At 37.9% G+C, this 25182-nt stretch overlaps 1 protein-coding gene across 2 annotated transcripts in view; it reads left to right on the top strand.

The window, feature by feature from the left end:
- Positions 1-6340, top strand: part of SMARCA5 (SWI/SNF related, matrix associated, actin dependent regulator of chromatin, subfamily a, member 5) — a 38287-nt gene extending 31947 nt beyond the window's left edge. For both annotated transcript variants that reach the window (XM_015541904.2, XM_015541905.2), the window contains 5 exons: positions 365-497; positions 1073-1191; positions 1616-1828; positions 4291-4398; positions 5082-6340. In XM_015541904.2, the coding sequence (XP_015397390.2) occupies positions 365-497; positions 1073-1191; positions 1616-1828; positions 4291-4398; positions 5082-5147 (639 nt within the window). In that variant the 3' untranslated portion in view covers positions 5148-6340. The remainder of the gene's footprint in view (positions 1-364; positions 498-1072; positions 1192-1615; positions 1829-4290; positions 4399-5081) is intronic.
- The last annotated feature ends 18842 nt before the right edge of the window (positions 6341-25182 follow it).

Here is a 25182-nt window from a genome sequence, read left to right as displayed (position 1 = left end):
TGGCCTACTTTTGAAGCTCTGTTTTTCTTCTGTTTTCCCACTTGTTATGTCTTTGCTCTTTGCTATATGTTTTTCATTCCTTTTTGCAAAGTCCTGCTAATCCTCAGCACTCAGCAAAAAGGTCACCTTTGCATGCAGCATTCCTTACTCTCTTCCACTCAGATTTAATTGCTTGGTTATATAAGCAATATATGACATATTGCTAAAAATGCACATCTGTGTGTATGAAAAGTTACCACTTTAAAAACTTAAAAACAAGGAGTAGTTGAAAATTTACCAATTTTTCTTAAGTGTTACAGAAAAGTGTAGTAGTGTCTTATCCATGTTCAGTGTGTGTTAATATTTTGTTTCTGCTGCTTTGAAGGGATTTACCAATTGGAATAAGAGAGATTTTAACCAGTTTATCAAAGCTAATGAGAAGTGGGGTCGTGATGATATTGAAAATATTGCAAGAGAAGTAGAAGGAAAAACTCCAGAAGAAGTTATTGAATATTCAGGTAATTTTCTTATTATTTTAATAGATACAAGAATGTTCTCAGGTTCTTTGGAGAGCTGTTGGGGAGGTTTAGTTTTTTTGTGTTTTTAAAAAATCAAGTTAGGTCTTTTAAAAAATCAATTTAGAAAATGTTCTTTAAAAAAAAAAGATACTTTTATTTTTTACCCTAGTGAACTGGCTATAGCCAAGAAAATAATAGGGTACTGAATACACTGAATAATTGTGCTTTCATTTTATTTTTCTCTGTAATGACTCAAGTATTACATGCCTCTGTTTCCTGAAGTCAATTGGATTGTCATATCAATAGGTCTGGTTGTGCTGTGATGAGTCTGCTTAGGATTCAATAATAGAAATTTAAGAGTTGGGAGATACTTAAATCATCCAGCTCATCTTTTTTTTTTTTTTTACAGTTAAGAAAATTAAATAATTGACTTATTTACTTTGTAGTATTAGATACGAGAGAAATGGAAATATTTCTTAATCCTTAGCAAGTTAAATAAATGAGAGCATTTGTGAGAAATTATTTATATCTTACCCCTTCCTCCATCTGTCCCATCTGTCCATCTTTTTTACCAGCTGTATTCTGGGAAAGATGCAATGAACTCCAGGACATAGAGAAGATTATGGCTCAGATTGAAAGGGGAGAGGCAAGAATTCAAAGAAGAATTAGTATCAAAAAAGCACTTGACACGAAGGTACTTTGTGTATTAATAAATCTGGCAGTCAGTAATATAACTTCTCCCTGAGAATATGCGAGTTAAAGTAACTTTTTAAAAGGAAATGAAATGATGGTTTCAAATGTAAATTTTCTTCAAAGAACAACATTCAAATGAAGTCTCAACAGAATTTACCTTAGTACTTCAGTTGATGGATCTTGGTCAGCAACCCTATGATTTTGCTCTTTCCTACATAGTATCAGAAAGTCTCAGCCTATATTTCTCTTTAGAATAATAAAGACTATAAGGTTGTTTCACAACAAAGGTTATATAACGTAGTTGAGATGCTTTGGGTAGAAAATTCTGATTTGGAACATAACATTTTTAGCTAATTTTACTAATGTTGATTTGAAATATGTATTATACAGGATTTATATAATATTATAAAATTTAACTTTGATAGATTGGACGGTACAAAGCACCTTTTCATCAGCTGAGAATATCGTATGGTACTAACAAAGGAAAAAACTATACTGAAGAAGAGGATCGTTTTCTAATCTGTATGCTTCACAAACTTGGATTCGACAAAGAAAACGTTTATGATGAATTACGACAGTGTATTCGCAACTCTCCTCAGTTCAGATTTGACTGGTTTTTGAAGTCCAGAACTGCAATGGTGAGTGCTTGGGCCTTTTTGTGTAACGTAGCAAACCATTCAGAGTAAGTATTGCTTAATAGGTAAAATTGTGGTTTCATTCCATCTTTGGAGTACATTGTAGTTACAGTATTGTAAGTATTAGAGGTTAAATCAGATCATGAGAAAACAGTTATCTATAGTTAAAAAGCTGTTATGGAGGGGTGCCTGGGTGGCTCAGTCGGTTGAGCATCTGACTTCAGCTCCGGTCATGTTCTCGCGGTTTGTGAGTTCAAGCCCTGTGTCGGGCTCTGTGCTGACAGCTCAGAGCCTGGAGCCTGTTTCAGATTCTGTGTCCCCCCCCCCACTCTCTCTCTGCCCCACCCCTGCTTGTGCTCTGTCTTTCAAAAATGAATAAACATTAAAAAAAATTAAACTGTTATCATGGATAACTTAAAAAATTTCCTGGTTCTATCCTTTAGTATCACATATCTTGTAACATCACCACGTCTGATAAGCGCTAGTTTTTGATATTATTAATCAGGTTCTAAATGGGAAGCATCACCATCAGTTCCACCTTTTGAATGTGATGATCATAATTTAAAACTTGAATTGTTCAGAAAAAATTTTTTTTTTTTTTTTAATATATTTTTTTTAATGTTTATTTATTTTTGAGACAGAGAGAGACAGAGCATGAATGGGGGAGGGTCAGAGAGAGAGAGGGAGACACAGAATCCGAAACAGGCTCCAGGCTCTGAGCTGTCAGCACAGAGCCCGATGCGGGGCTCGAACTCATGGACCGCGAGATTGTGACCTGAGCCGAAGTCGGCCGCTTAACCGACTGAGCCACCCAGGCGCCCCGAAAATTTTGGTTTTCTAAGTGAACATTTTTTTAAATTTTATTTTTTAAAATTTGCATCCAAATTAGCATATGGTACAACAATGATTTCAAGAGTAGATTCCCTAGTGCCCCTTACCCATTTAGCCCCCCTCCCACAACCCCTGTAGTAACCCTGTTTGTTCTCCATATTTATGAGTCTCTTCTGTTTTGTCCCCCTTCCCGGTTTTTATATTTTTCTTTCCCTTATGTTCATCTGTTTTGTCTCTTAAAGTCCTCATATGAGTGAAGGCATATTTTTGTCTTTCTTTAATTTCACTTAGCATAATACACTCCAGTTCCATCCACGTGGTTGCAAATGGCAAGATTTCATCCCTTTTCATTGCTGAGTAATACTCCATTGTGTGTATGTATATATCCATATACATACATGTATACCACATCTTTATCCATTCATCCATTGATGGACATTTGGGCTCTTTCCATACTTTGGCTGTTGTTGATAGTGCTGCTATAAACATGGGGGTGCATATGTCCCTTCAAAACAGCACACTTGTATCCCATGGATAAATGCCTAGTGGTGCAACTGCTGGGTTGTCGGGTAGTTCTATTTTTAGTTTTTTGAGGAACCTCCATACTGTTTTCGGCTGCACCAGCTTGCATTCCCATAAATGAACACATTTCTATAAAGAAAGAACTTGTACTTAGGCCTCTGCCCATTTGAATGTTGAGTCTGGATTATTTTATTTTTTTGTTTTTTTTAAATTTTTTTTAATCTTTATTATTGAGAGACAGGGAGACACAGAGCGTGAGCAGGGGAGGGGGAGACACAGAATCTGAAGTAGGCTCCAGGCTCTGAGCTGTCAGCACAGAGCCCTACGCGGGGCTCAAACTCACAAACTGCGATATCATGACCTGAGCCGAAGTCGGTCGCTTAACCAACTGAGCCACCCAGGCGCCCCGAGTCTGGATTATTTTAAAAAGCTGTTTTTGATAAGTAAATTCCTAAAGTTATAATTCAGGAAAGTTGGGCTTCAGCGAATTAATTCCTCTTTTTATTGTGCATTTTACTGCTTCTGAGCTTTTAACTTCCGTCTTGTTTTATTTAGGATGAAAATGCTAAAAATGTTCTGTAGTTTTAGGTTTGGGATATACAGGGATAAGCAAAATTTAAACATCTTTCATAGTAAGATTTCTCTCAGCGTATTTATGTTGTCACTCTTTAAGATGGAGGATGGTGCACAGTCTTTTCGTGTTTGACCTCTGAAGGGTTATTTTTCATTAAGGGCATCTTCTTGTCTTGTGTATCTTTGTTTGGGAAACGTTGCACTATAAATGCATTATAAATATAATTAAAGAGTGATTCAGTTGCTGTTAGGTCTGTTTTATACATTTTATCTATGGGGGGTGCATAAATGATTTTATATTACATTAAAACATTACAATTTTCTTTTTATTTTAGGGAGTGCGTGAGTGGGGGGAGAGGGAGAAAGAATCTCAAGCAGGTTCCGTGCTAAGCATAGAGCCCGACCCTGAGCTGAAATCAAGAGTTGGACACTCAACTGAGCCACTCAGGCGCCCCAAAACATTATAGCTTTATAACTTGGGTATCATGAAAACAATGGAAAATACATGTTTACCATATAAATTTATTTTTACAATTCAGGAACTCCAGAGGAGGTGTAACACCTTAATTACCTTGATTGAAAGAGAAAACATGGAACTAGAAGAAAAAGAGAAGGCAGAGAAAAAGAAGAGAGGACCAAAACCTTCTGTAAGTATTCATGAATATGTAAATAACATTCTTAGAAGACTTTTCTTTGTAAGAATTTGAACATTACTTAGCTATCATTGAGGTGTTAGTCCTTTTTTTTTTCTTTTTTTAAGTAAGCTGCTTTTATGCATTCTGTGGGTAATCGGATGGTAGTTCATAATTTGGGCATTCATGAAAACCTAGGAAGGCATGTCCTGTGAATGCCAGGAGCTTACAGTTGACATTGAGGAGTACAAGTTACAATTTTAGAATATGTAAACTTCCAAGGTTTGGCTTATTGTCCCAGTGATATCTTAGCACTGTGAATACAGATATTTTAAGAGAAAAAAATGTCATATTTTTATTTAGATGTAATAATTTAAAAAGTCATGAATAAGTGAATGCCTCTAATGTCCTTGGTATTTATGGAACTTCATAAAGTAATTAGTACTGCTTTCTTTTGGTAGGGCATGTTATACTGGTTTGATGTGTTGACTCACTATTGCTTATTGTAAATCATTTCATTAGCAATAAAATTTGTGTTAGTAAAGTGAGTAGATAAGACTATTTGGAGTATTAAGATTATAATAGGTAAGAAAGGCTAAATACATATTACTATGTAGCAGTTATTAATAAAGTAAAAATAGTCTAGGTTTTACCTTTGTTGTCTTGTGCTGAAAAGCAATCCTTCTGTTCATTTGTAGACACAGAAACGTAAAATGGATGGAGCACCTGATGGTCGAGGAAGAAAAAAGAAGCTGAAACTATGAATACATATTTGTTTCATAATCACTAACTTTAAACCAGTAGTTCGTTAATTTACGGGTCTTCATAAGATGTACTGTACAATGCTCAATTGTTATGTCATTCAAAGACATCAGGTTCATCTGTTTACTGAGCTAGAAACATAGTATGTAGTTTCACTTTTTTAAATGCAACAGCTGTGCTGAAATTTTTTTTATCATTAACACTTGAAGTAATAAAACAGGCTTCATTTATTAATAAATGTTTCATTTGATTTATTTTTCTATTATAGTTTCATTTGTGAAGATTGTGACTTTTTGTTTATCAGCTATGATTTCTACACTCAAAGCTTAAAAAAAGAAGCTTAAAAAAACAAGCAAACAACTAAAATTGCAGATAACAAACATTTGTCCCTTTGGTCTTAGTTGTGTAATTGTTTTAATTCACTTTGCCTTTGCAGAAATTTGGGTATCTTTGTAGTGCGATATGGAGTCTCATCTGGGAAGATTATGTAAATTGCATTCTCCTTGATTATTATATGGGTAGAATGGAAAAAAAAGGCAAGACAAATTATCCTTAAATTCTATGCATATTTCTGTTATGCTTTGTGTCTGTAGTTGGTTCTGAGGTGTGAATATGCCCTATTCTGTTGGAAGACTGGCCTTTTAGTTGTATAGCCAAAGACATTTAGTATTTTCTGGTTCCGTAATGTGTTATTGTACCATTTTGTAAAAGGAATATTATTTTTACTGTTTGGTAAATGTTTTGACATACTACCTTCTTGAAGCAGCCACAACTTAGAATGTCAAAACTAAGGTGATAGTTTTTTTTAAAAAGACCCAGCCAAAATAAGGTATGAATTTGTCATACTGTTAAATTGAAATCGGTAACAAAATGTGTCCCCTTCCAGTTTACCTTTTTTGAGTTTTTAGAGTGAAAATTTTATATTTTAAAATAATTTCTAAGTGTGAATGGCAAGATTGAGTATAATACCAGTGTTTATTTTCTCTGAACAGACTTGATAAACTGGAGACCCTGAAGCAGGATTTACCCAAATTGTAGTGTCAGGATTTTAGCTGTACCAGAGGCCTTTATGTGCTACACATAATTTGTATAAAGTTTTATATGTGCAAATTGGGTACATAAACAGTTCTCCATTTTTCTAAGGGAATGCAATAAATGTAGCATCGTGAATAAATATAACTTTTATAATCCTTAAGTGGTCTTTTCTTTCCATTTCTTCAATTTTCTCATTTGATTTTTACCTTTTTTCCTTAGGACATTATCTCTTTCCTTTAGATTTCTTCTAAAATTCCTAAAATTTTCTTCTAAATTTCTTCTAAAATTCCTATCACTTGTCATCTGCCCACACATTGAGATTTTTATTTTCAGCGTTGATTTTTTAAAGTATTACTAATACTGCTCACTTTCCCAAAATGTGGAATTGTTGCTATCGGTGTCCAGCAAAATTCAGTGTCTAAGACAAGCTGTAGAGTAATTTGAGTTTGTGTTCCCCTCCAGATTGACCTCATTTTAACCTTGGGTTCTGAAAACAGTTTTGGGTCTTATGTACACAAAACTTGAGGAATGATCGCTCTTTTCATGAAACAAGTCACCATTAAGCGTGGGAGCCTCATTTTTGAAGAAATACTTAGAAAAATATAAGGCTAAAGGTAACTGTTGAAAGTCACCAAAGACAAGTTTTCAAGAGGAAGAGAAACAGCCTAATAGCATCTGGCGCTAATGGGTTAGGGATGGGAAGAAGTAAACTGTGTGTGATAGAAGACAAACAGCAATATATATTGACTAGTTTTTGGTACCTACCAACCAATTAATTGACTTACCAATTTAGTGGCTTCAAATCTTTGTCAAGTAGAATTACACTTTTTAAGTACTACAAAAATATTATGAAGATTATATATATATGATTATATATAAAATTATATATATAAGCATACAGAATTTTAAAGATCTGCATGTCATAAAGAGTGGTAGATGGGTTTAGTTCTACTACCATTTTAAGGAATATTTAAAAATTTCCTTTCTAAGGAGCTGCCAGCCCTTATTAACACGTTTTCTGTTAGTGTTTTAGTGGGCCAATTCAGTGGGCAGTCTCAAGCTGAAAAGATTTGAAGAGGTTGAATCAAGTGCAGAATGATGGACTTGCTCATAGAACATGGTTGACCTGATTCCCAAAGACCATTTTCAAGGAAGGAGCAGCTTTTTATAAATATAGTGTAACCTATTTCAGTATACAGGCCTACCTCAGAGATACTGGGGATTCAGTTCCAGACCACTGCAATAAAGTGAATGTTGTAGTAAGTGAGTCAAATGGCTATTTTGGTTTCCTAGTGCATACATTTACAACGTAGTATAATAGCATTGTGTTTAAAAAAGCAACGCACATGCCTTAATATGTGGTTGCTAAAAATGCTATCATCTAAGCTTTCAGCAAGTTGTAATCTTTTTGCTAGTGGAGGGTCTTGCTTCGATGTTGGTGGCTGGTGGCTGCTGACTGCTCAGAGTGGTGGTAGTTCAAGGTCGGGATGGCTGTGGCAATTTCTTATAATAATGAAGTTTGCCACATCAACTCTCCTTCCAATGAAAGGTTAGCAGGTAGTGCTGTTAGCATTTTATCCACATTAGAACCTCTTTCAAAATTAGAGTCCATCTTAGTTGATGCACAGCAGCAGAGTTTAAGTTTATGGAATATTGTAAGTCTATTGTCATTTCAAGTCTTCACAGCATCCTCACCAGGGATAGATTCTATCTCAAGAAACCACTGTCTTTGCTCATAAGAGGCAACTCCTCATCCGTTCAGATTTTATTAGGAGATGGCAGCAGTTTAGTCACATTTTTAGATTCCACTTATGTCTTGACACCCTTCAAAAATTATTCCAGAGGGTTCTAATCACCTTCTTCCCAACTCTTGTTCATGTGGATACTTTGACCCGTTCCCATTAATCATGAATGTTTTCAATGGCATCTAAAATGGTGAATTCTTTCCAGAAGGTTTTGAGTGTACTTTGCCCAGATCAGTAAGAGGAATCACTATGCCAACCTTATGAAGTGCATTTCTTAAATTAGAAGACTTGAAAGTCGAAATGACTCCTTGATCCATGGGCTGCAAAATCGATGCTGTGTTAGACATGAAAATAATATGCATCTTGTCTATCTCTGTTAGAGTTCTTGGGTGGACCAGATGCATTCAACATTGTCAAATAAGTAGTAATATTTTGAAAGGAACTTTTTTCTGAGCAGGTCTCATCAGTATTCAGTAAACCATGTTGTAAACAGATGTACTGTCATCCAGGCTTTGTTCTTCCACTTATAGAGCACAGGCAGAGTACATTTAGCATTACTCCAAAGGGCCCTAGGATTTTCAGAATGGTTGGTGAGCACCAGTTTCAACCGAGAGTCACCAGCTGCATGAGTCCCTAACAAGAAAGCCTGGAGAGAGGTGCAGAGCAGCCAAGTTAGGGAGCAGTCAGACCACATGTAACATTTATCCATTAATTTTGCCCTCTTACATGGTCATGGTTTATGGAACCCCAAACAATTACAGTAACATCAAAGATCCCAGGTCGCCATAACAATTATAATTAAGTTTAAAATACGAACATTCAATTTGTAAAAAAAAAACAAAAACACAAAACAAAACAAACCCCCACAGTATCTGCAAAGTGCAACAAAATGAGATATGGCTGCTGTATCTGGATCCAAAATACTGGTGTATAGGCCCCACACTTAAGATTTATGGCAGTCAAGTTTTATGCCATATCCCAATGCCTAAGATTGGGTGGTCACTGATCACTGGTAAAATTTGCAGAAACAGCTGGGGTAGCATTCTAATGTCCTCACCACGTACACCTCTCTTCCTGAAACCACTTTTCTGCTTAAGTCTCAGGCATGGCTCAACATTGCAAGTCTGACCTGGGCGGGGGGGGGGGGGGGAGTATCACCCTGAGTCTGATGTATTTTGAAAATTGATATCACAGTAATCTTTAGACTTAACAGTAATAGGTAAAGGTTTCAGAGCCTAGGAGCTTGTTAGAAATGTAGAATCTAAAGCCTCAGGCCAGACAGGCTGAACTAGACTCTGCATTTTAATAAGATATTCAAAGGTGATTCATATGCACAGAAAAATTTGAAAAGCCACTGCTGTAAAACACATTTTGCCAAAGCAAAATAAAACAAAACCTCAATAGCCGTTTAACAATACCTTTATATTAACATGACATCAAGGTAACATGGATTTTTTTGTTTTGTTTTGTTTTTTTTGAGTTTAGGAGAGGAAAATCATTCAATACTATAAAAAAGGCTTTTATCTTAAATTTTGGGGATGCAGATAATTTTACCGGGTGCCCCTCTGGTGAGTTTCAATATGCTAGCATTTAAGTCATTACATCCCAAATATGTTAGGAGAGTGGAGTTTTACCCCACTGTATAGGGTCTGAGGACCAGCAGCAGTAGCAGCAGCCGGGAGCTTGTTAAAAATAGATTCTCAGATCATATTCTAATCTACTAAATTGGAATCTCTGTGGGTGGGGCCCTGAAATTTAAGTCTTAAACCCATCAGGTTCAGGCATACTGCAGTTTGAGACATACTGTATTAGTACATCTCCATATACCCGTTGGTTATCGTTTCCCTTTCCTTTAAATGGAATTATTGGACTTGTGATTGTGACTTGGTCTTAAAATAAATCTAGTCATAAGACTATAGAAGAATAGTGCTGAGCATGTCGGTAATTCAATGAATGACACCCGAGCAACCTCATTCTTATAATGAATCCAAGGCACTGGTTTGGTGGTTAAAAAACGAGTCTTGCTGACAATGAGTTTGGATGGATTGGGTTCTCTCACAGGAAGGACAGTTTTTAACAACAACAAAAAAGTAATTCCCAGCATATCTGCTATATATTCTTTTCAGACTCACTTTTTAAATGGTTACTCTGGTTTGAAATCAGAAAAGCAGTTTCCCATGTTGATGTACAGACAACCAGATCAGCTTCCCAGATACGGTCAAGCTCAACTTGGCAGAGAAGGGTCTTCAAAATTCATTGGACAGTTTGGACTTCTGAGGAGTCACCATAACTATATAATGGAGTTATGGTCTGATTACTGTTAAAGTTGCTTACAGATGGGTTGTTTCTCACCTGAGGCATATGTCTCAGAAGAAGGGAAGTCCATTGATATAAAAAAAAACCAACAAAAAACATGTTATCTGGATGTTAATATAAAGGTGTCTGTTAAACAGTAATAAGAGACAAAATGCACCCTCTAAAATGGACATGGTACTGCTTTGAGTATCCATACTTATAGTTTCCACATCCATTTGCTCTCATGAGCCTTGTCATCTGGGAACTAGTTTGAAGACCACTTATTTAGAATCGTTCAGGGTGATATGTTGAATATTAATTTTCCTATTTTTATCCTGAGATTGGGTCAGGAACTCAGGATTGGCTCTTTCACTGTTTCAAGGTTTTGCCCCCAGCAAAGAAGAATATGGACTGATGATACTCCAAACTCTTCTTTCCAAATGCTGTTTGCATGCCCTCTTGATCAGACAGTGTAAATTGTGTGGATATGTCCCTATCTCCCAGTTGTCACCTTTGAAGCAAACAAGAATCTGCTTTAGGGAGTTTACAAAGTAGGAGAAGTGATAGGGACAGGGAAATTGGAGGCTACTGTTGAAATGTGAGTTGCTGGACTTATATACCTGAAAGAGGGCAGCAGAGGACTGGCTGAAAACATCAGATCCTGGCCATTCCCCTAAAGGAAGTGCTTCCTTGTGGCTTGTGGCTGAGTATTAAAATTCACATTGCCAAGTTTTCTGACTTGGATCTCTGGATGAGCTTTATCTTAGAAGATGACAGGAGATATTTGGTATTAGCTTTTAAATGCTAATATTCAAAAGTAAATGGTCCATAAATTTCTTTCTGAATAAAGTGTAAATGTTTTATTTCAAGAATCACCATTAAATAAAGCTCATGAAACTGGGCTCAGCATATCTAATTGGCTAGCTATGCCCCTTTTTCCCTAAGGTAGTAGATTACTGACAGAATAGATGTTAATAAATATACAAAAATCACATACCAGGATATTGGTCCTGTAGAGTATGGAGGGTAAGTCGGCCACACAGCCATACTTATGTCCTGGAATATGTGGGGACACATTCATCTGTTTCTGTACACAGGAACACCTTCTCAATGTTGGAATGCTGAACTGGGTCCACTGTTAGATCAATGAACCTGAAAGAAAATATGCAAGTCTAATGTCATGTTGACCATAGGGGAAAAAGTCAGATCAGATGAGAGTTGTGTGCTAAAGTGTGTTCCTGAGTTTGGCATTTAGATTTTCTTTTTTAGACGCAAAGCTAATGATTACAAGTGTTGAAGAATGGAAAAGATCATAGAGACCTGAAGGAGACACTTTCCAGATTTTGTCAGGAACAGCCAATACATCAGCTGATGAATATAAGGTGCTCCAGGAACTTCCTAATAAAACTGAAATATATAAAAGTTATTGAGATAGAGGATAGCATTACTCTCTCAAAGTTTTTAACAATAGATTACTTACCCTGAAGAAATGAGGAATTTTTAAGATTACTGAAAGTGATATCCTTGTGCCTAAGTTCATACTAAGATTTTACCAACAGATGATAAAATTTAGGATTCCTGGCCAATGGTAGCACACTCATGCATGCAGCTTCTGTGGTATTTTAAATCATAAACAGTATCAGGTTTCATTGCTCATGACAATTCTGATAGCTAGTAGTAGCCACTTGGAGATTTGGGGGTTTCAGCAGGACAGGGAGAACACGGTTAACATGTTTGTCTTAAGTTGGGAAAGAGAATGATGTCACATTGTTACAGGGGCCATTTATTTGCTACCATTAGGCTAGAGATTGTGGACTTATGTATACTAACTATGAACATAATTCTAAATTGTACCTTAGATATAGAAGGGCCTTCACAATCAGAAAAGATCACATCAGTTTCTTCCTCAAAACTCATGGACCCATCAGATATTCAAAGCTCCTTTTTGGAGAAAAGGAACATCTGGGTATTGAGACCAAATTAGCTGCAACTGGGTCACTGACCTAATGGGCAGGAGAAAAAGAGACAGTTATGTAATAAAACCCAAATAATTCAAAATAGAGTTATGATTTATAAGTCTAAAATGATGAAGCAATATATTCTCTCATACATAAGGCTTGCCAAGCAACACCATGAAAGTGATAGATCCCACAATACTGTGGTTTAAAGACATGATTAACATCACTGGGTTAAGTTTCTGAGAATTCTTAGTTTAAGTTATAAAGAATAGTTATGTATTATAGATTAATGTAGATCAGAGAATATAACTTCTTAAGTTCTTCCTAGTGAGTGCTAGTATTCCAATTGATCTAGGATTTGCAGAGCATCTAAGAAGGTCAAAGAGACTTTTCTAGTCATTGGAGACAACAGGAAGGAAGACCATACACATGTTTTGTATAGTATTTTGGAAAGTGGATCCGAACTCCATTTAATATATAAATGCATTAAAAGCTAGGCTTTGGGAATAACTGAGCAACGGACACAAACTCCCATGGAGTTTGTATTAATCCTGGGGAGACAAATGATTTATTTAAGAGTTTCTTGGGGCACCTGGGTGGCTCAGTAGGTTAAGCATCTGACTCACTTCAGGTCATGACCTCGCAGTTTGCAAGTTTGAGCCCTGTGTTGGGCTCTGTGCTGACAGCTCAGAACCTGGAGCCTGCTTTGGATTCTGTGTCTCCTGCTCGCACTGCCCCTTCCCTGTTCATGTTCTGTCTCTCAAAAAAAAAATTAAAGAAGTTTCTCAATCTCAATTCTATTGACATTTTGGGCCAGATAAGTTTATTGCAGAGACTGTCCTGTGCACTGTAGGATGTTTAGAAGCATCTCTGGCCTCCACCCCCTAGATGCCAGTAACGTTCTCCCTGTTGTGATAACCAAAATGTCTCCAGATATTGCCAAATGTCCTCTGGCAAGTAAAATAATTCCTGATTGAGAACCACTGATAATATAAACACTTTCATGAAGTGGTAAATGCTGTGAAGAAAAATAAAGCAGGATTTAAAAGACTAGGGAAAAACGGAGGATCGACAAGGGCTCTTCTAGACAGGATGTTTTCTGAGGAGGCTCCATTTAAGCAGAGACATGAAGGGAGGGAGGGAGCTTTGTGCAAATAACCAGATGAAATCTGCAGACAAAACAGCAAGTGTAAAGACTGAGGTCAGCAAGAGAAACAGCAAGCTAGACCTTTATGGCTAAAAAGAAATAAGCCAGGGGGAGGGCAGAGTTTAGGCTGTAGGTTTGGGGACTAGATAGTATAGAGCCTTGTAGGATATGGTGGAAGATTATGTTTTTATTCTGAGTGATATGAAAAACAATGGGAGAAGTTTGAGTAGAAGACCAGTATGAATTATCTGTGGTTCTCAAACCAAATTTTTTTTTAGGTAATTTTGAATAATTTTGAAGACTAAGTTATTCTAAAATAAGTAGAGAAGAGTATAATTTGTATTTTCTCAAAAAACATTTACACATTCTCAAATTGCTAAGATTACTGCAAAGCCTTAAATATTAAAATGGTGATTAAGGAAACCTTATTTATTGTTTAATGGTATATCTAGCAAAATAAAGTGTTGGTAGCTACTATAAATTATAAGATACTATCTTGGAAACTTTTTGACATAAGTATATAACCCATAATACATTCAATTTATGTAAGTGCTGGTAGCTACTATAAATTATAAAATATGGTCTTGGAAACCCTTTGACATACTTAAACTGAATGTATTCTTGGTTATACACTTTTAAAAGTAAAACAGGAAGAGCCAAGATGGCAGAAGAGCATGGAAGTTTTTTTGGGGTCTCACGTCCCTGAAATACAGCCAGATCAACACTAAACCATCCTGCACACCCAGAAAACTGATTTGAGGGTTAACACAACAATCTGCACAACCAGAACCATAGAACTCAGCAGATATGTAGCGTGGAGAAGTGAACTGGGGGAGAGAGAAGCCGCAGAGGGCAGGGAGCTATTTTTGTATGCAGAGAGAGGATGGAGATGGTGGGGGGGGGGCAGGGGGGGCAGAGAATATAGGAAAAACACCCCCCCCCCAAAAAAGCAGCTGGAGATAAAGTGGAAAAATGGAAACAGCCACAGGGACTGAACTAAAAAGGGAGAAAGGAGAGGATTTAAATTCCATTAAGACACTATAAACAGGGGGAGCACAGTCTGAAACTCCACAGCTCGATCTGGAGGTGCCCTGGTGAGAAGGGCGAATCCTGGAGCAGAGTGAAGTCTGGGGGTCTTCAGGCAACATGGGGAGAGGCAGTTCCCTTGCTGGGAGGACATCTGGTAGAGGCTGTGTCTTCCCCATAGGCATAGGCCCCAGTGGACCCGGAAAAACAACCACATTTGCTGGTGCTGGAACAAGGTCATTGGGGGTGAAGCCTGGTGCTAGATGTGTGTTGTGGTTTTCCATAATTCCTGAAACACTGCTGCTACACGATTGTGTGCTTTTTCTGGGGTGGGCTGGCATCCAGCCACAGTCTCTGGGCATTGGCAGCAGTACGGTCTTGCAAACATTCCTGGGTGCGGCCGGCACCCAGCCACTGTCAGTGAGACCCTCCTGCAGAGGGGCAGAATGGGTTAAAACCGCAGTCCCTCAGAAATAAGGGGTAAGAAAACACAGCCACACCTGAGATAAAACTCAGGAGGGAGGTGTTGCTTAAGGCTTGGTCATGGACAGGGTAAAGGCAGGGAGTGGAGGCAAGCTGAAGACAAAGAACAGGTGTGTGATTGCCGATAGGGGAGAACAGAGTTCCAATACTAGAGATTGGATAGCTGGGTGACACCATTTTCACCGCTCCCTTGCATGTGCATACACACCTACAAGCACCACAACAATCCACCCCAGTAAGCTAAGCAGCGCCATCTAGAGGATAAACAGCCATGCCCAAATGGGCCAACCTCGCTCTTCAGGAACACAAATCTCTCCACCTGCTTAGTTTACAGACTGTAAAGCACTTCATAGTTTGATTTCTAGGGGAAAACAAAGTAATTTCAAATCATATTTCAGTCTGTTTGCTGGTCCATCTATTCAATTTTTTTCATTTTTCTTTTTCTTGAATACAGAAAGAGAAAATATTTTTAATTTTTATGAAAATTTATTTTTTTCTACTATATTTTTTACTTTTTCAAAATTCTTTCAAATTTTCAAAATTTTTTCAAATTCTATTTTACTTTCATCATTTTATTTTATTCGATTTCAGTGTATTCATTTTTAAAATTTCCAAATGATTTTTTTTCTTTCCCTTTTTTTCTCTAATCTATCAAGCCCCTTTCAACACCCAGACCAAAACACACCTAGGATCTAGCATCATTTATTTGATTTTGTGTGTGTGTGTGTGTGTGTGTGTGTGTGTGTGTGTGTTTTAATTTAATTTTTCTTTTTACCTAATTCCTTTTCTTCCTTCAAAATGAAGAAACAAAGAAATTCACCCCAAAAGAAAGCACAGGAAGAAACAACAGCCAGGGACTTAACACGGCTACAAGCAAGATGTCTCAACCAGAATTTAAAATTACAATAATAAAAATACTAGGCTGGAGTTGAAAATACGTTAGAATCCCTTTATGCAGAGATAAAAGAAGTAAAAGCTAGTCAGGATGAAATAAAAAATGTTATAACTGAGCTGCAATCCTCAAATGGATGCCACAACAGCAAGGATGGATGAGGCAGAGCAGAGAATCAGTGATATAGAGGACAAACTTACAGAGAATAATAAAGGAGATTAAGGCAAAAGAGCACGATTTAAGAATTAGAGAAATCAGTGACTCATTAAAAATGAACAACATCAGAACCATAGGGGTCCCAGAAGAGGAAGAGAGAGAAATAGGGGTAGAAGGGTTATGTGAGCAAATCATAGCAGAAAACTTTCCTAACCTGCGGACACAGACATCAAAATCCACGAAGCACAGAGGACCCCATTAGATTCAACAAAAAACCGACCATCAACAAGGTATATCATAGTCAAATTCACAAAATACTCAGGCAAGGAGAGAATCATGAGAGCAGCAAGGGAAAAAAAGTCCCTAACCTACAAGGGAAGACAGATCAGGTTTGCAGCAGGTCTATCCACAGAAACTTGACAGGCCAGAAAAGAGTGGCAGGATATATTCAGTGTGCTGAATCAGAAAAATATGCAGCCAAGAATTCTTTATCCAGCAAAGCTGTCATTCAAAATAGAAGAAGGAGAGATAAAAAGTTTCCCAAACAAAAATTGAAGGAGTTTGTGACCACTAAACCAGCCCTGCAAGAAATTTTAAGGGTGACTCTCTGAGGGGAGAAAAGATGAAAAAAATATATATAGAAATAAATAAATACCAAAAGCAACAAAGATTAGAAAGGACCAGAGAATACCACCAGAAACTCCAACTCTACAAGCATCATAATGGCAATAAATTCATACCTTTCAGTACTCACTCTAAACATCAATGGACTCAATGCTCCAATCAAAATACACAGGGTAACAGAATGGATAAGAAAACAAAATCCACCTACATGCTGTTTACAAGAGACCCACTTTAGACCTAAAGACACGTTCAGATTGAAAATAAGGGGATGGAGAACCATCTATCATGCTAATGGTCAACAAAAGAAAGCCGGAGTAGCTACACTTATATCAGACAATCTAGACTTTAAAATAAAGACTGTATCAAGAGATGCAGAAGGGCATTATATCATAATCAAGGGGTCTATAGACCAAGAAGACCTAACAATTGTAAACATTTATGTGCCAAATGTGATAGCACCCAAATATATAAATCAATCACAAACATAAAGAAACTCATCAATAGGAATACGATAATAGTAGGAAACTTCAACACCCCACTCACAACAATGGACAGATCATCTAATCAAAAAAATCAACAAGGAAACAATGGCTTTGAATGACATTGGACCAGATGGACTTAACAGATATATTCAGAACATTTCATCTTAAAGCAGAATATACATTCTTCTCCAGTGCACATGAAACGTTCTCCAGAATAGACCACATACTGGGACACGAATCAGCCCTCAACAAGTACAAAAAGATCAAGATCATACTGTGGATATTTTCAGACCACAACGCTATGAAACTCGAGATCAACCACAAGAAAAAATGTGGAAAGATAAATACTTGGAGACTAAAGACTGTCCTACTAAAGAATGAATGGGCTAACCAAGAAGTTAAAGAGGAAGTTAAGAAGTACATGGAAGCCAATGAAAATGATAGCACCACAACCCAAAACCTCTGGGATGCAGCAAAGGCAGTCATAAGAGGGAAGTATATAGTAACCGAGGCCTTCCTTGAGAAGTAAAAAAAGGTCTCTGATATACAACCTAACCTTATACCTTAAGGAGCTGGAAAAAGGACAGCAAATAAAACCCCAAACCAGCAGAAGACAGGAAATAATAAAGATTAAAGCATAAATCACTGCTATTGAAACCAAAAAAATGGTAGATCAATGAAACCAGAAGCTGGTTCTTTGAAATAATTAAAGAAAATTGATAAACCCCTAGCCAGTTTGATCAAAAAGAAAAAGGAAAGGACCCAAATAAATAAAATCAAGAATGAAAGAGGAAAGATCACAACCAACACAGCAGAAATAAAAACAATAATGAATATTATGAGCCATTATATGCCAATAAAATGGGCAGTCTAGAAGAAATGGGCAAATTCCTAGAAGCATATACACTACCAAAACTGAAATCAGAAAAATAAAAGAATTTGAACAGACCCATAACGGTAAAGAAATCAAATTAGTAACCAAAAATCTGCCAAAAAACAAGAGTCCAGGGCCACATGGCTTTCCAGGAGAATTCTACCAAACATTTAAGGAAGAGTTAACACCTATTCTCTTGAAGCTGTTCCAAAAATAGAAATGGAAGGAAAAGTTCCAAACTCTTTCTATGAAGCCAGCATTACCTTGATTCCAAAACCAGACAAAGAACCCACTAAAAAAGGAGAAATACAGACAAATTTCCCTGATGAACATGGATGCAAAAATCCTCAACAAGATATTAGCCAATGGGATCGAACAATACATTAAGAAAATTATTCACCACGATCAATTGAGATTTATACCTGAGATGCAGGGCTGGTTCAACATCCACAAATCAATGTGATTCATCACACCAATAAAAGGACAAGAACCATACGATCCTCTCAATAGATGCAGAGAAAGCATTTGACAAAATACAGCATCGTTTCTTGATAAAAACCCTCAAGAAAGTAAGGATAGAAGGAGCATAACTAGAGATCATAAAAGCTATATATGAACTACTCAACACTAATATCATCTTCAATGGGGAAAAACAGAGCTTTCCCCCTAAGGTAAGGAACAAGACAGACATGTCCACTCTTGCCACTGTTATTCAACACAGTATTGGAAGGCTTAGCCTCTGCAATCAGACAACACAAAGAAATAAAAGGCATCCAAATCGGCCAGGAGGAGGCCAAACTTTCACTCTTCGTAGATGACATGATATTCTATATGGAAAACCCAAAAGATTCCACCAAAAAACTGCTAGAATTGATTCATGAATTCAGCAAAGTTGCAGGATATAAAATCAATGCACAGAAATCGGTTGCATTCCTATACACCAACAATGAAGCAACAGAAATCAAGGACTCGATCCCGTTTACAATTGCACCAAAACCCATAAAATACCTAGGAATAAATCTAACCAAAGAGGTGAAAAATCTATACACTGAAAACTATAGAAAACTTATGAAAGAAATTGAAGAAGACACACACACACACACACACACACACACACACACACACCAAAAATATTCCACGCTCCTGGATAGGAAGAACAAATATTGTTAAAATGTTGATACTACCCAAGCAATCTACATATTCAATGCAATCCCTATCAAAATAGCACCAGCATTTTTCACAGAGCTAGAACAAACAACCCTAAAATTTGTATGTAACCACAGAGACCCTGAATAGCCAAAGGAATCTTGAAGAAAACCAAAGCAGGAGGCATCACAAACCTGGACTTCAAGCTGTATTACAAAGCTGTAATCATCAGGACAGTATGGTACTGGCACAAAAACAGACACTCAGATCAATGGAACAGAATGGAGAACCCAGAAATGGACCCACAAACGTATGGCCAACTAATCTTTGACAAAGCAGGAAAGAATATCCAATGGAACAAAGACAGTCTCTTCAGCAAGCGGTGCTGGGAAAACTGGACAGCAACATGCAGAAAAATGAATCTGGACCACTTTCTTACACCATACACAAAAATATTTCGGAACCAGGCAGAAACAGGATTATGGGTTTCTGTAGTGTAGTGGTTATCACGTTGGCTTCACACCATACACAAAAATAAACTCAAAATGGATGAGAGACCTCAGTGTAAGACAGGAAACCATCAAGATCCTCAAGGAAAAAGCAGGCAAAAACCTCTTTGTGGCCTTGGCCGCAGCAACTTCTTACTCAACACATCTCCAGAGACAAGGGAAACAAAAGCAAAAATGAACTATTGGGACCTCATGAAAATAAAGAGCTTCTGCACAGTGAAGGAAACAATCAGCAAAACTAAAAGGGAGAATGGGAGAAGATATTTGCAAATGACATATCAGATAAAGGGTTAATATCCATAATCTATAAAGAACTTATCAAACTCAACACCCAAAACACAAATAATCCAGTGAAGAAATGGGCAAAAGACATGAATAGACATGAAAAGACATGTATGCCAAGGAAGACATCCATATGGCCAACTGAAACATGAAAAAATGCTCAACATCACTCAGCATCAGGGAAATACAAATCAAAACCACAATGAGATAATCACCTCACACCTGTCAGAATGGCTAACATTAACAACTCAGGCAACAACAGATTTTGGTGAGAATGTGGAGAAAGAGGATCTCTTTTGTACTGCTGGTAGGAATGCAAATTGGTGCCACCACTCTGGAAAACCGTATGCTCTTTCCTCAACAAGTTAAAAATAGAACTACCCTACCCAGCAATTGCACTACTAGGTATTTATCCACGGGATACAGGTATGCTGTTTCGAAGGGACACATGCACCCCCATGTTTATAGCAGCACTATCAACAACAGCCAAAGTATGGAAAGAACCCAAATATCCATCAATGGATGAATGGATAAAGAAGGTGTGGTATATATATACAATGGAGTACTACTCGGCAATCAAAAAGAATGAAATCTTTCCATTTGCAACTACGTGGATGGAACTAGAGGGATTATGCTAAGCGAAATTAGTCAGAGAAAGACAAATATCATATGACTTCACTCATATGAGGACTTCAAGATACAAAACAGATGAACAGAAGGGAAGGGAAGCAAAAATAATATAAAACCAGGGAAGAGGACAAAACATAAGAGACTCCTAAACATGGAGAACAGAGGGTTACTAGAGAGGTTGTGGGAGTGGGGGATGGGCTAAATAGGTAAGGGGCATTAAGGAATCTACTCCTGAAATCACTGTTGTACCATATACTAACTTGGATGTAAATTAAACAAATAAAAAAAATTTTTAAAAATGTAAGTAAAACCCACTAAAAAGCAGCACTCTATCGGTCAGTCCTTCATAAAGCTGAGAGATGAGACTTTGAAGCATAGAGTACTTGAATGTTAATATAGGCTGGTTACATGAACTCATCTCTATTTGGTTATACAAGCTATGTGTTGCTTAGGTATGTTTCTGGGCCTCAGTTTTTGTTTTTGTTTTTTTAAATATAATTTATTGTCAAGTTGGCCAACATACAGTGTATATAGTGTGCTCTTGGTTTTGGGGGTAGATTCTTGTGATTCATCGCTTACATACAACACCCAGTGCTCATCCCAACAAGTGCCCTCCTCGATGCCCATCACCCATTTTCCCCCTCCCCCCATCCCCACTCCTCAACCATCAACCCTCAGTTTGTTCTCTGTATTTAAGGGTCTCTTATGGTTTGCCTACCTCTCTGTTTGAAACTGTTTTTCCTCCTTCCTTTCCCCCATGGTCTTCTGTAAATTTTCTCAAGATCCACATATGACTGAAAACATATCAGTCTTTCTTTGACTTATTTCACTTAGCATAATACCCTCCAATTCCATCCATATTGTTGCAAATGGCAGGATTTCTTTCTTTCTCATTGCCAAGCAGTATTCCATTGTATATATAAATCACATCTTCTTTATCCATTCATCGGTTAATGGACATTTGGGCTCTTTCCATAATTTGGTTATTATTGGAAGAACAGCTATAAACATTGGGGTACATGTGCCTTTATGAATCAGCATTCCTGTATCCTTTGGATAAATTGAGGATCCAATTTTAAAAACAAAATACCACTTTGGTTTTCTAGAAAAATTGAGTAAAAAAAAAAAAAAGTTAATCTTTCTACCCCTTTTTAGCCTTAAAAATCCCTTTGAGATGATAGGCTATATGTCAAATCAATTGGTTTAGGGTGGAACATGTGTGCGGCCAGACACTCCTAAAAATATAAGGATTAACGGAGGAGATCTAAACAAGTGAATTGACAGCCCAGTATGAACTGGTAAAATCCAAACTAAGGATATGCTAGAAGGCATGTATTAACCTAGTAGAAGCCTTGAAACATACAGATAAGAAGCTGTTACTAAAATAGCCTTACCTGTTGGAACCTGATGTCAAGTTCAAAGCTGATGGGATCCTTTAGGTAACAGATAATAGGTAAAATGTTCTTGGTGTGGAACAGCAATACATGTAATTAACTTCACTGTATACATCCCAGAATAGTCTTGGATCTGTTAAGGTTTTAGTACACAGGCTCTTGCAGCATTAACTTAACCATGATGATCAGAGGTTATGCTGTTAGAACCAATATTGTAGTGAGAAAAAGACAAATGATGTGATTCTCAGTGGGAAAATAAGGAAGTGGGGTAATTTATTGGTACACATAAAAGTACAGAAGAGCATCATGTCAGGAGTGGACTGGCACCTCACCTTCTCTGCCCAAGACTGGCAACATGGGTATCCCCTGTGTCTGGAGAGGTCCCCCAGCTCTGATGAGACCTCATCTTGGAGTAATGAGGCTATGAGAACCAAGGTTCTACGTGGTCACCTCTAATTCTATGGCACCCTCTATGGATGGGTCTTATCTCTAGGACATCACCGTTTCATATAGCATAGCCTGGATCTCTAGTATAAAAAAGCTCTTGGAATTTAATTAAAGCTGGTGGCTTTACATGGACAAAAAAGGACTTTAATTAATGCTTGCAAAGTCCGATCAATTATGCATATATTTTTCTTGCTAAAGCACATTAGCTTTTTTGATGTTATATTTTACAAGTTTTTCTTTATTAGTTTTCATCACTGAAGAACCCAGGATTTGAATGCCATACTGGATGACAGAAACTTTGTTCTCTTCCTAGACCAAATCCTGTCCTGAAAATTGAATTCACTGGGAAATCAGAGATGAAACTCCAGTGATGTGCTGGCCTATGGAAGGTGGAAGGTGGATCTACTCCTTAAGAGGAACAGAGTGAAGGGGACATCCGGATGGTGTTCAGATACCACCTGAGAGGACAGAGAGGTGCCAAGTGGTCAGGGAAGGGATAGATCATAGACAATAGTAGCAACTTTCCAATGCTGGGTTACAGTGAGCATCGCTCTTACTCATCAGACATACTCTTGTTTCAAAGAGGTTAGAGAAATCCAGCAGAGAACAAGCATTGTTTCTACCAACCACTGGTATTTCTCTATGGTGAATATTTGAACTTTTGTCAAAGCTTCTCATGCAGATTGGCAACTTCTTTGGGTGAGGTGGTGCTGTTTTCTTGAAGCAAGACTTACCCTGATTAGACATTCTAGCTGTCCTTGGAAGCAAAACTCTGCCCTTAGGTTTACCACCAGTCTGTTTTTCTTGTTGATGCTCATGCTGGTTGGGAATATGGTAGCCAAGCAGAGGGGAAAAGAGGAATATTGTTGACATTGGTTTACTGTTTGGAGGAAGAGTGCTTACCACCTTTCCTCAAGAGCAGGTTGGAGGTCAGCAGACATTCTGACTCTTTTCTAGGAGTTGGCCGGGGGTCATTTGTTCACCCTGGATTTGTAAGGTGTAATTTAACTCTCCTTTTCATTTTAGATTCCCTTTAATCCTAGCACACCAATTGCTTTTTAGTAGGTTTTCTGGTTGTGTGTGTGAGTGAGTCGGAGTAGGAGTAGGAGATGGAGAATATCCCAAGCAGGCTCCACGCTCAGTGCAGAGCCTGATGCAGGACATGATTCCACGATGCTGGGATCATGATCTGAGCCGAAATCTAGAGTTGGACACTCAACTGACTGAGTCACCCATGTGCCCCTCCCCTCCCATTTCTTGCCTCTTCTCCTGGAGCCAGTTTAAGGAAATGAATGGTACATGCCCTGCAGGATACTTCTGCCCAACTGTTTTTAAGTGTTGCAGACACAGCAGTTTTCCTTCTCACCCTTTATAGTCATAAAACAAGTGAGAGGGAATTTCTTCAAAACTGGACTGAGCATAGTCTCTCCATAGCAGGGATAAACCTTAAACAAATAAATGCAAGCCCTCATTTGCATCTGCATTGTACCTGAGACCCAGTGCTTGACAGACGAAACAGTCCTAGCAGTTAAAGTGAAATTGTAAATATCATTTGAGGTCTTCTCAAGGCTCACCTGGAAGCTCAGACTCTGGGGCTCTGCAGACCCCTGTTCTCCACAGGATGGCCGGGTCACAGACGAAAGGGTGCTGCACCTGATTGCCAGCCACCAATGCAGGCTGGGGTGTGAACGATGCAGGAGACAAGAGGGGTGCACACAGTCACGTAAGCCTGGAGCAGATTTCACACCTGAAATGGTGAGGATAGAAAGTCAAACCCTCATAAATATACATCAGGAACATTTTGGGTTTTCTAGCACTGAGACTTTTTTTTTTTAAGTTTATTTTTGAGAGTCAGACAACAGACAAGCGGGGAGGGGCAGAGAGAGAGGGAGACACAGAACCCGAAGCAGGCTCCAGGTTCCAAGCTATCAGCACAGAGTCTGACTTAGGGCTTGAACTCATTAACTGTGACATCATGACCTGAGTGGAAGTCGGACACTTAACTGACCGAGCCACTCAGGCACCCCTAGCACCAAGACTTTTAAGAGACAGGGAGATAAACCATCCCTTTGGTTACTAAATCTCCCTCAGTTCAAATCTCTTGATGCTTTATTTCTTTTGCTCTCTCCACTGCTTAAGTTTCACATGATGGGTTGATGTAGGCACCAATGACAGCACTTACAAACATGTTTTTCTCTTGAGTGGTTGATTCTGTTTTCAGCCTCATTGCAGATCTCAGTTCTGGATATGTCCTGACAGGAACAGATGCTCCCCAAAGAGAAGCACCTTCTTGCCATTTTAGATGCCAGGCAACCAACAACGAGAGGGGTTAAGAAAGTATTTCTCGGTTATATTATTATAAATAAGCTGTATATGGTAATTTTCAAGGCTTTTTGTGTCTGGATGTTAGTTCTCTCTAGATTGGTCTGACCTGCTGCTTATTTGCCCCAAGGGGGGGAATATAGGGAAGTTCTGGGTTCATGATAATGCACAGAGGTACATCTCAGCAGTGAAGATTCTGGATCTGGTGAGGCTATCTGTTTGGCTTTTACACTTGAGCCCATCAGAACACCGTATAGATGAGCCTTGAATAACATAGGTTTGAATAGCATGGGTCCAGTTAAATGTGGATTTTTTTCCCCCAACCTAGTACAGTACTATAAATGTATTTTCTCTAGGATTTTAATTTTTCCCTCTATCTTACTTTATTATAAGGATACTGTATTATATATATAATATACAAAATATGTGTTCATCGATTGTTATCAGTAAGGCTTTGGTTACTGGTTTCAGTACCTCAACTTTGATGATCACTACAGTTTAGGGGCCACTCTTACCTGAAGTAGAGCAACTGGCAAGGCTTTTTCCAAAGTTGCTTTCTTGACAAGTTTTTGCCAAAGATTCTTCCTCCA

Source organism: Panthera tigris, chromosome B1 (genome assembly GCF_018350195.1).
Source record: "Panthera tigris isolate Pti1 chromosome B1, P.tigris_Pti1_mat1.1, whole genome shotgun sequence".
Taxonomy (NCBI): Eukaryota; Metazoa; Chordata; class Mammalia; order Carnivora; family Felidae; genus Panthera; species Panthera tigris.
This window is presented reverse-complemented; position numbering and strand designations above follow the sequence as displayed.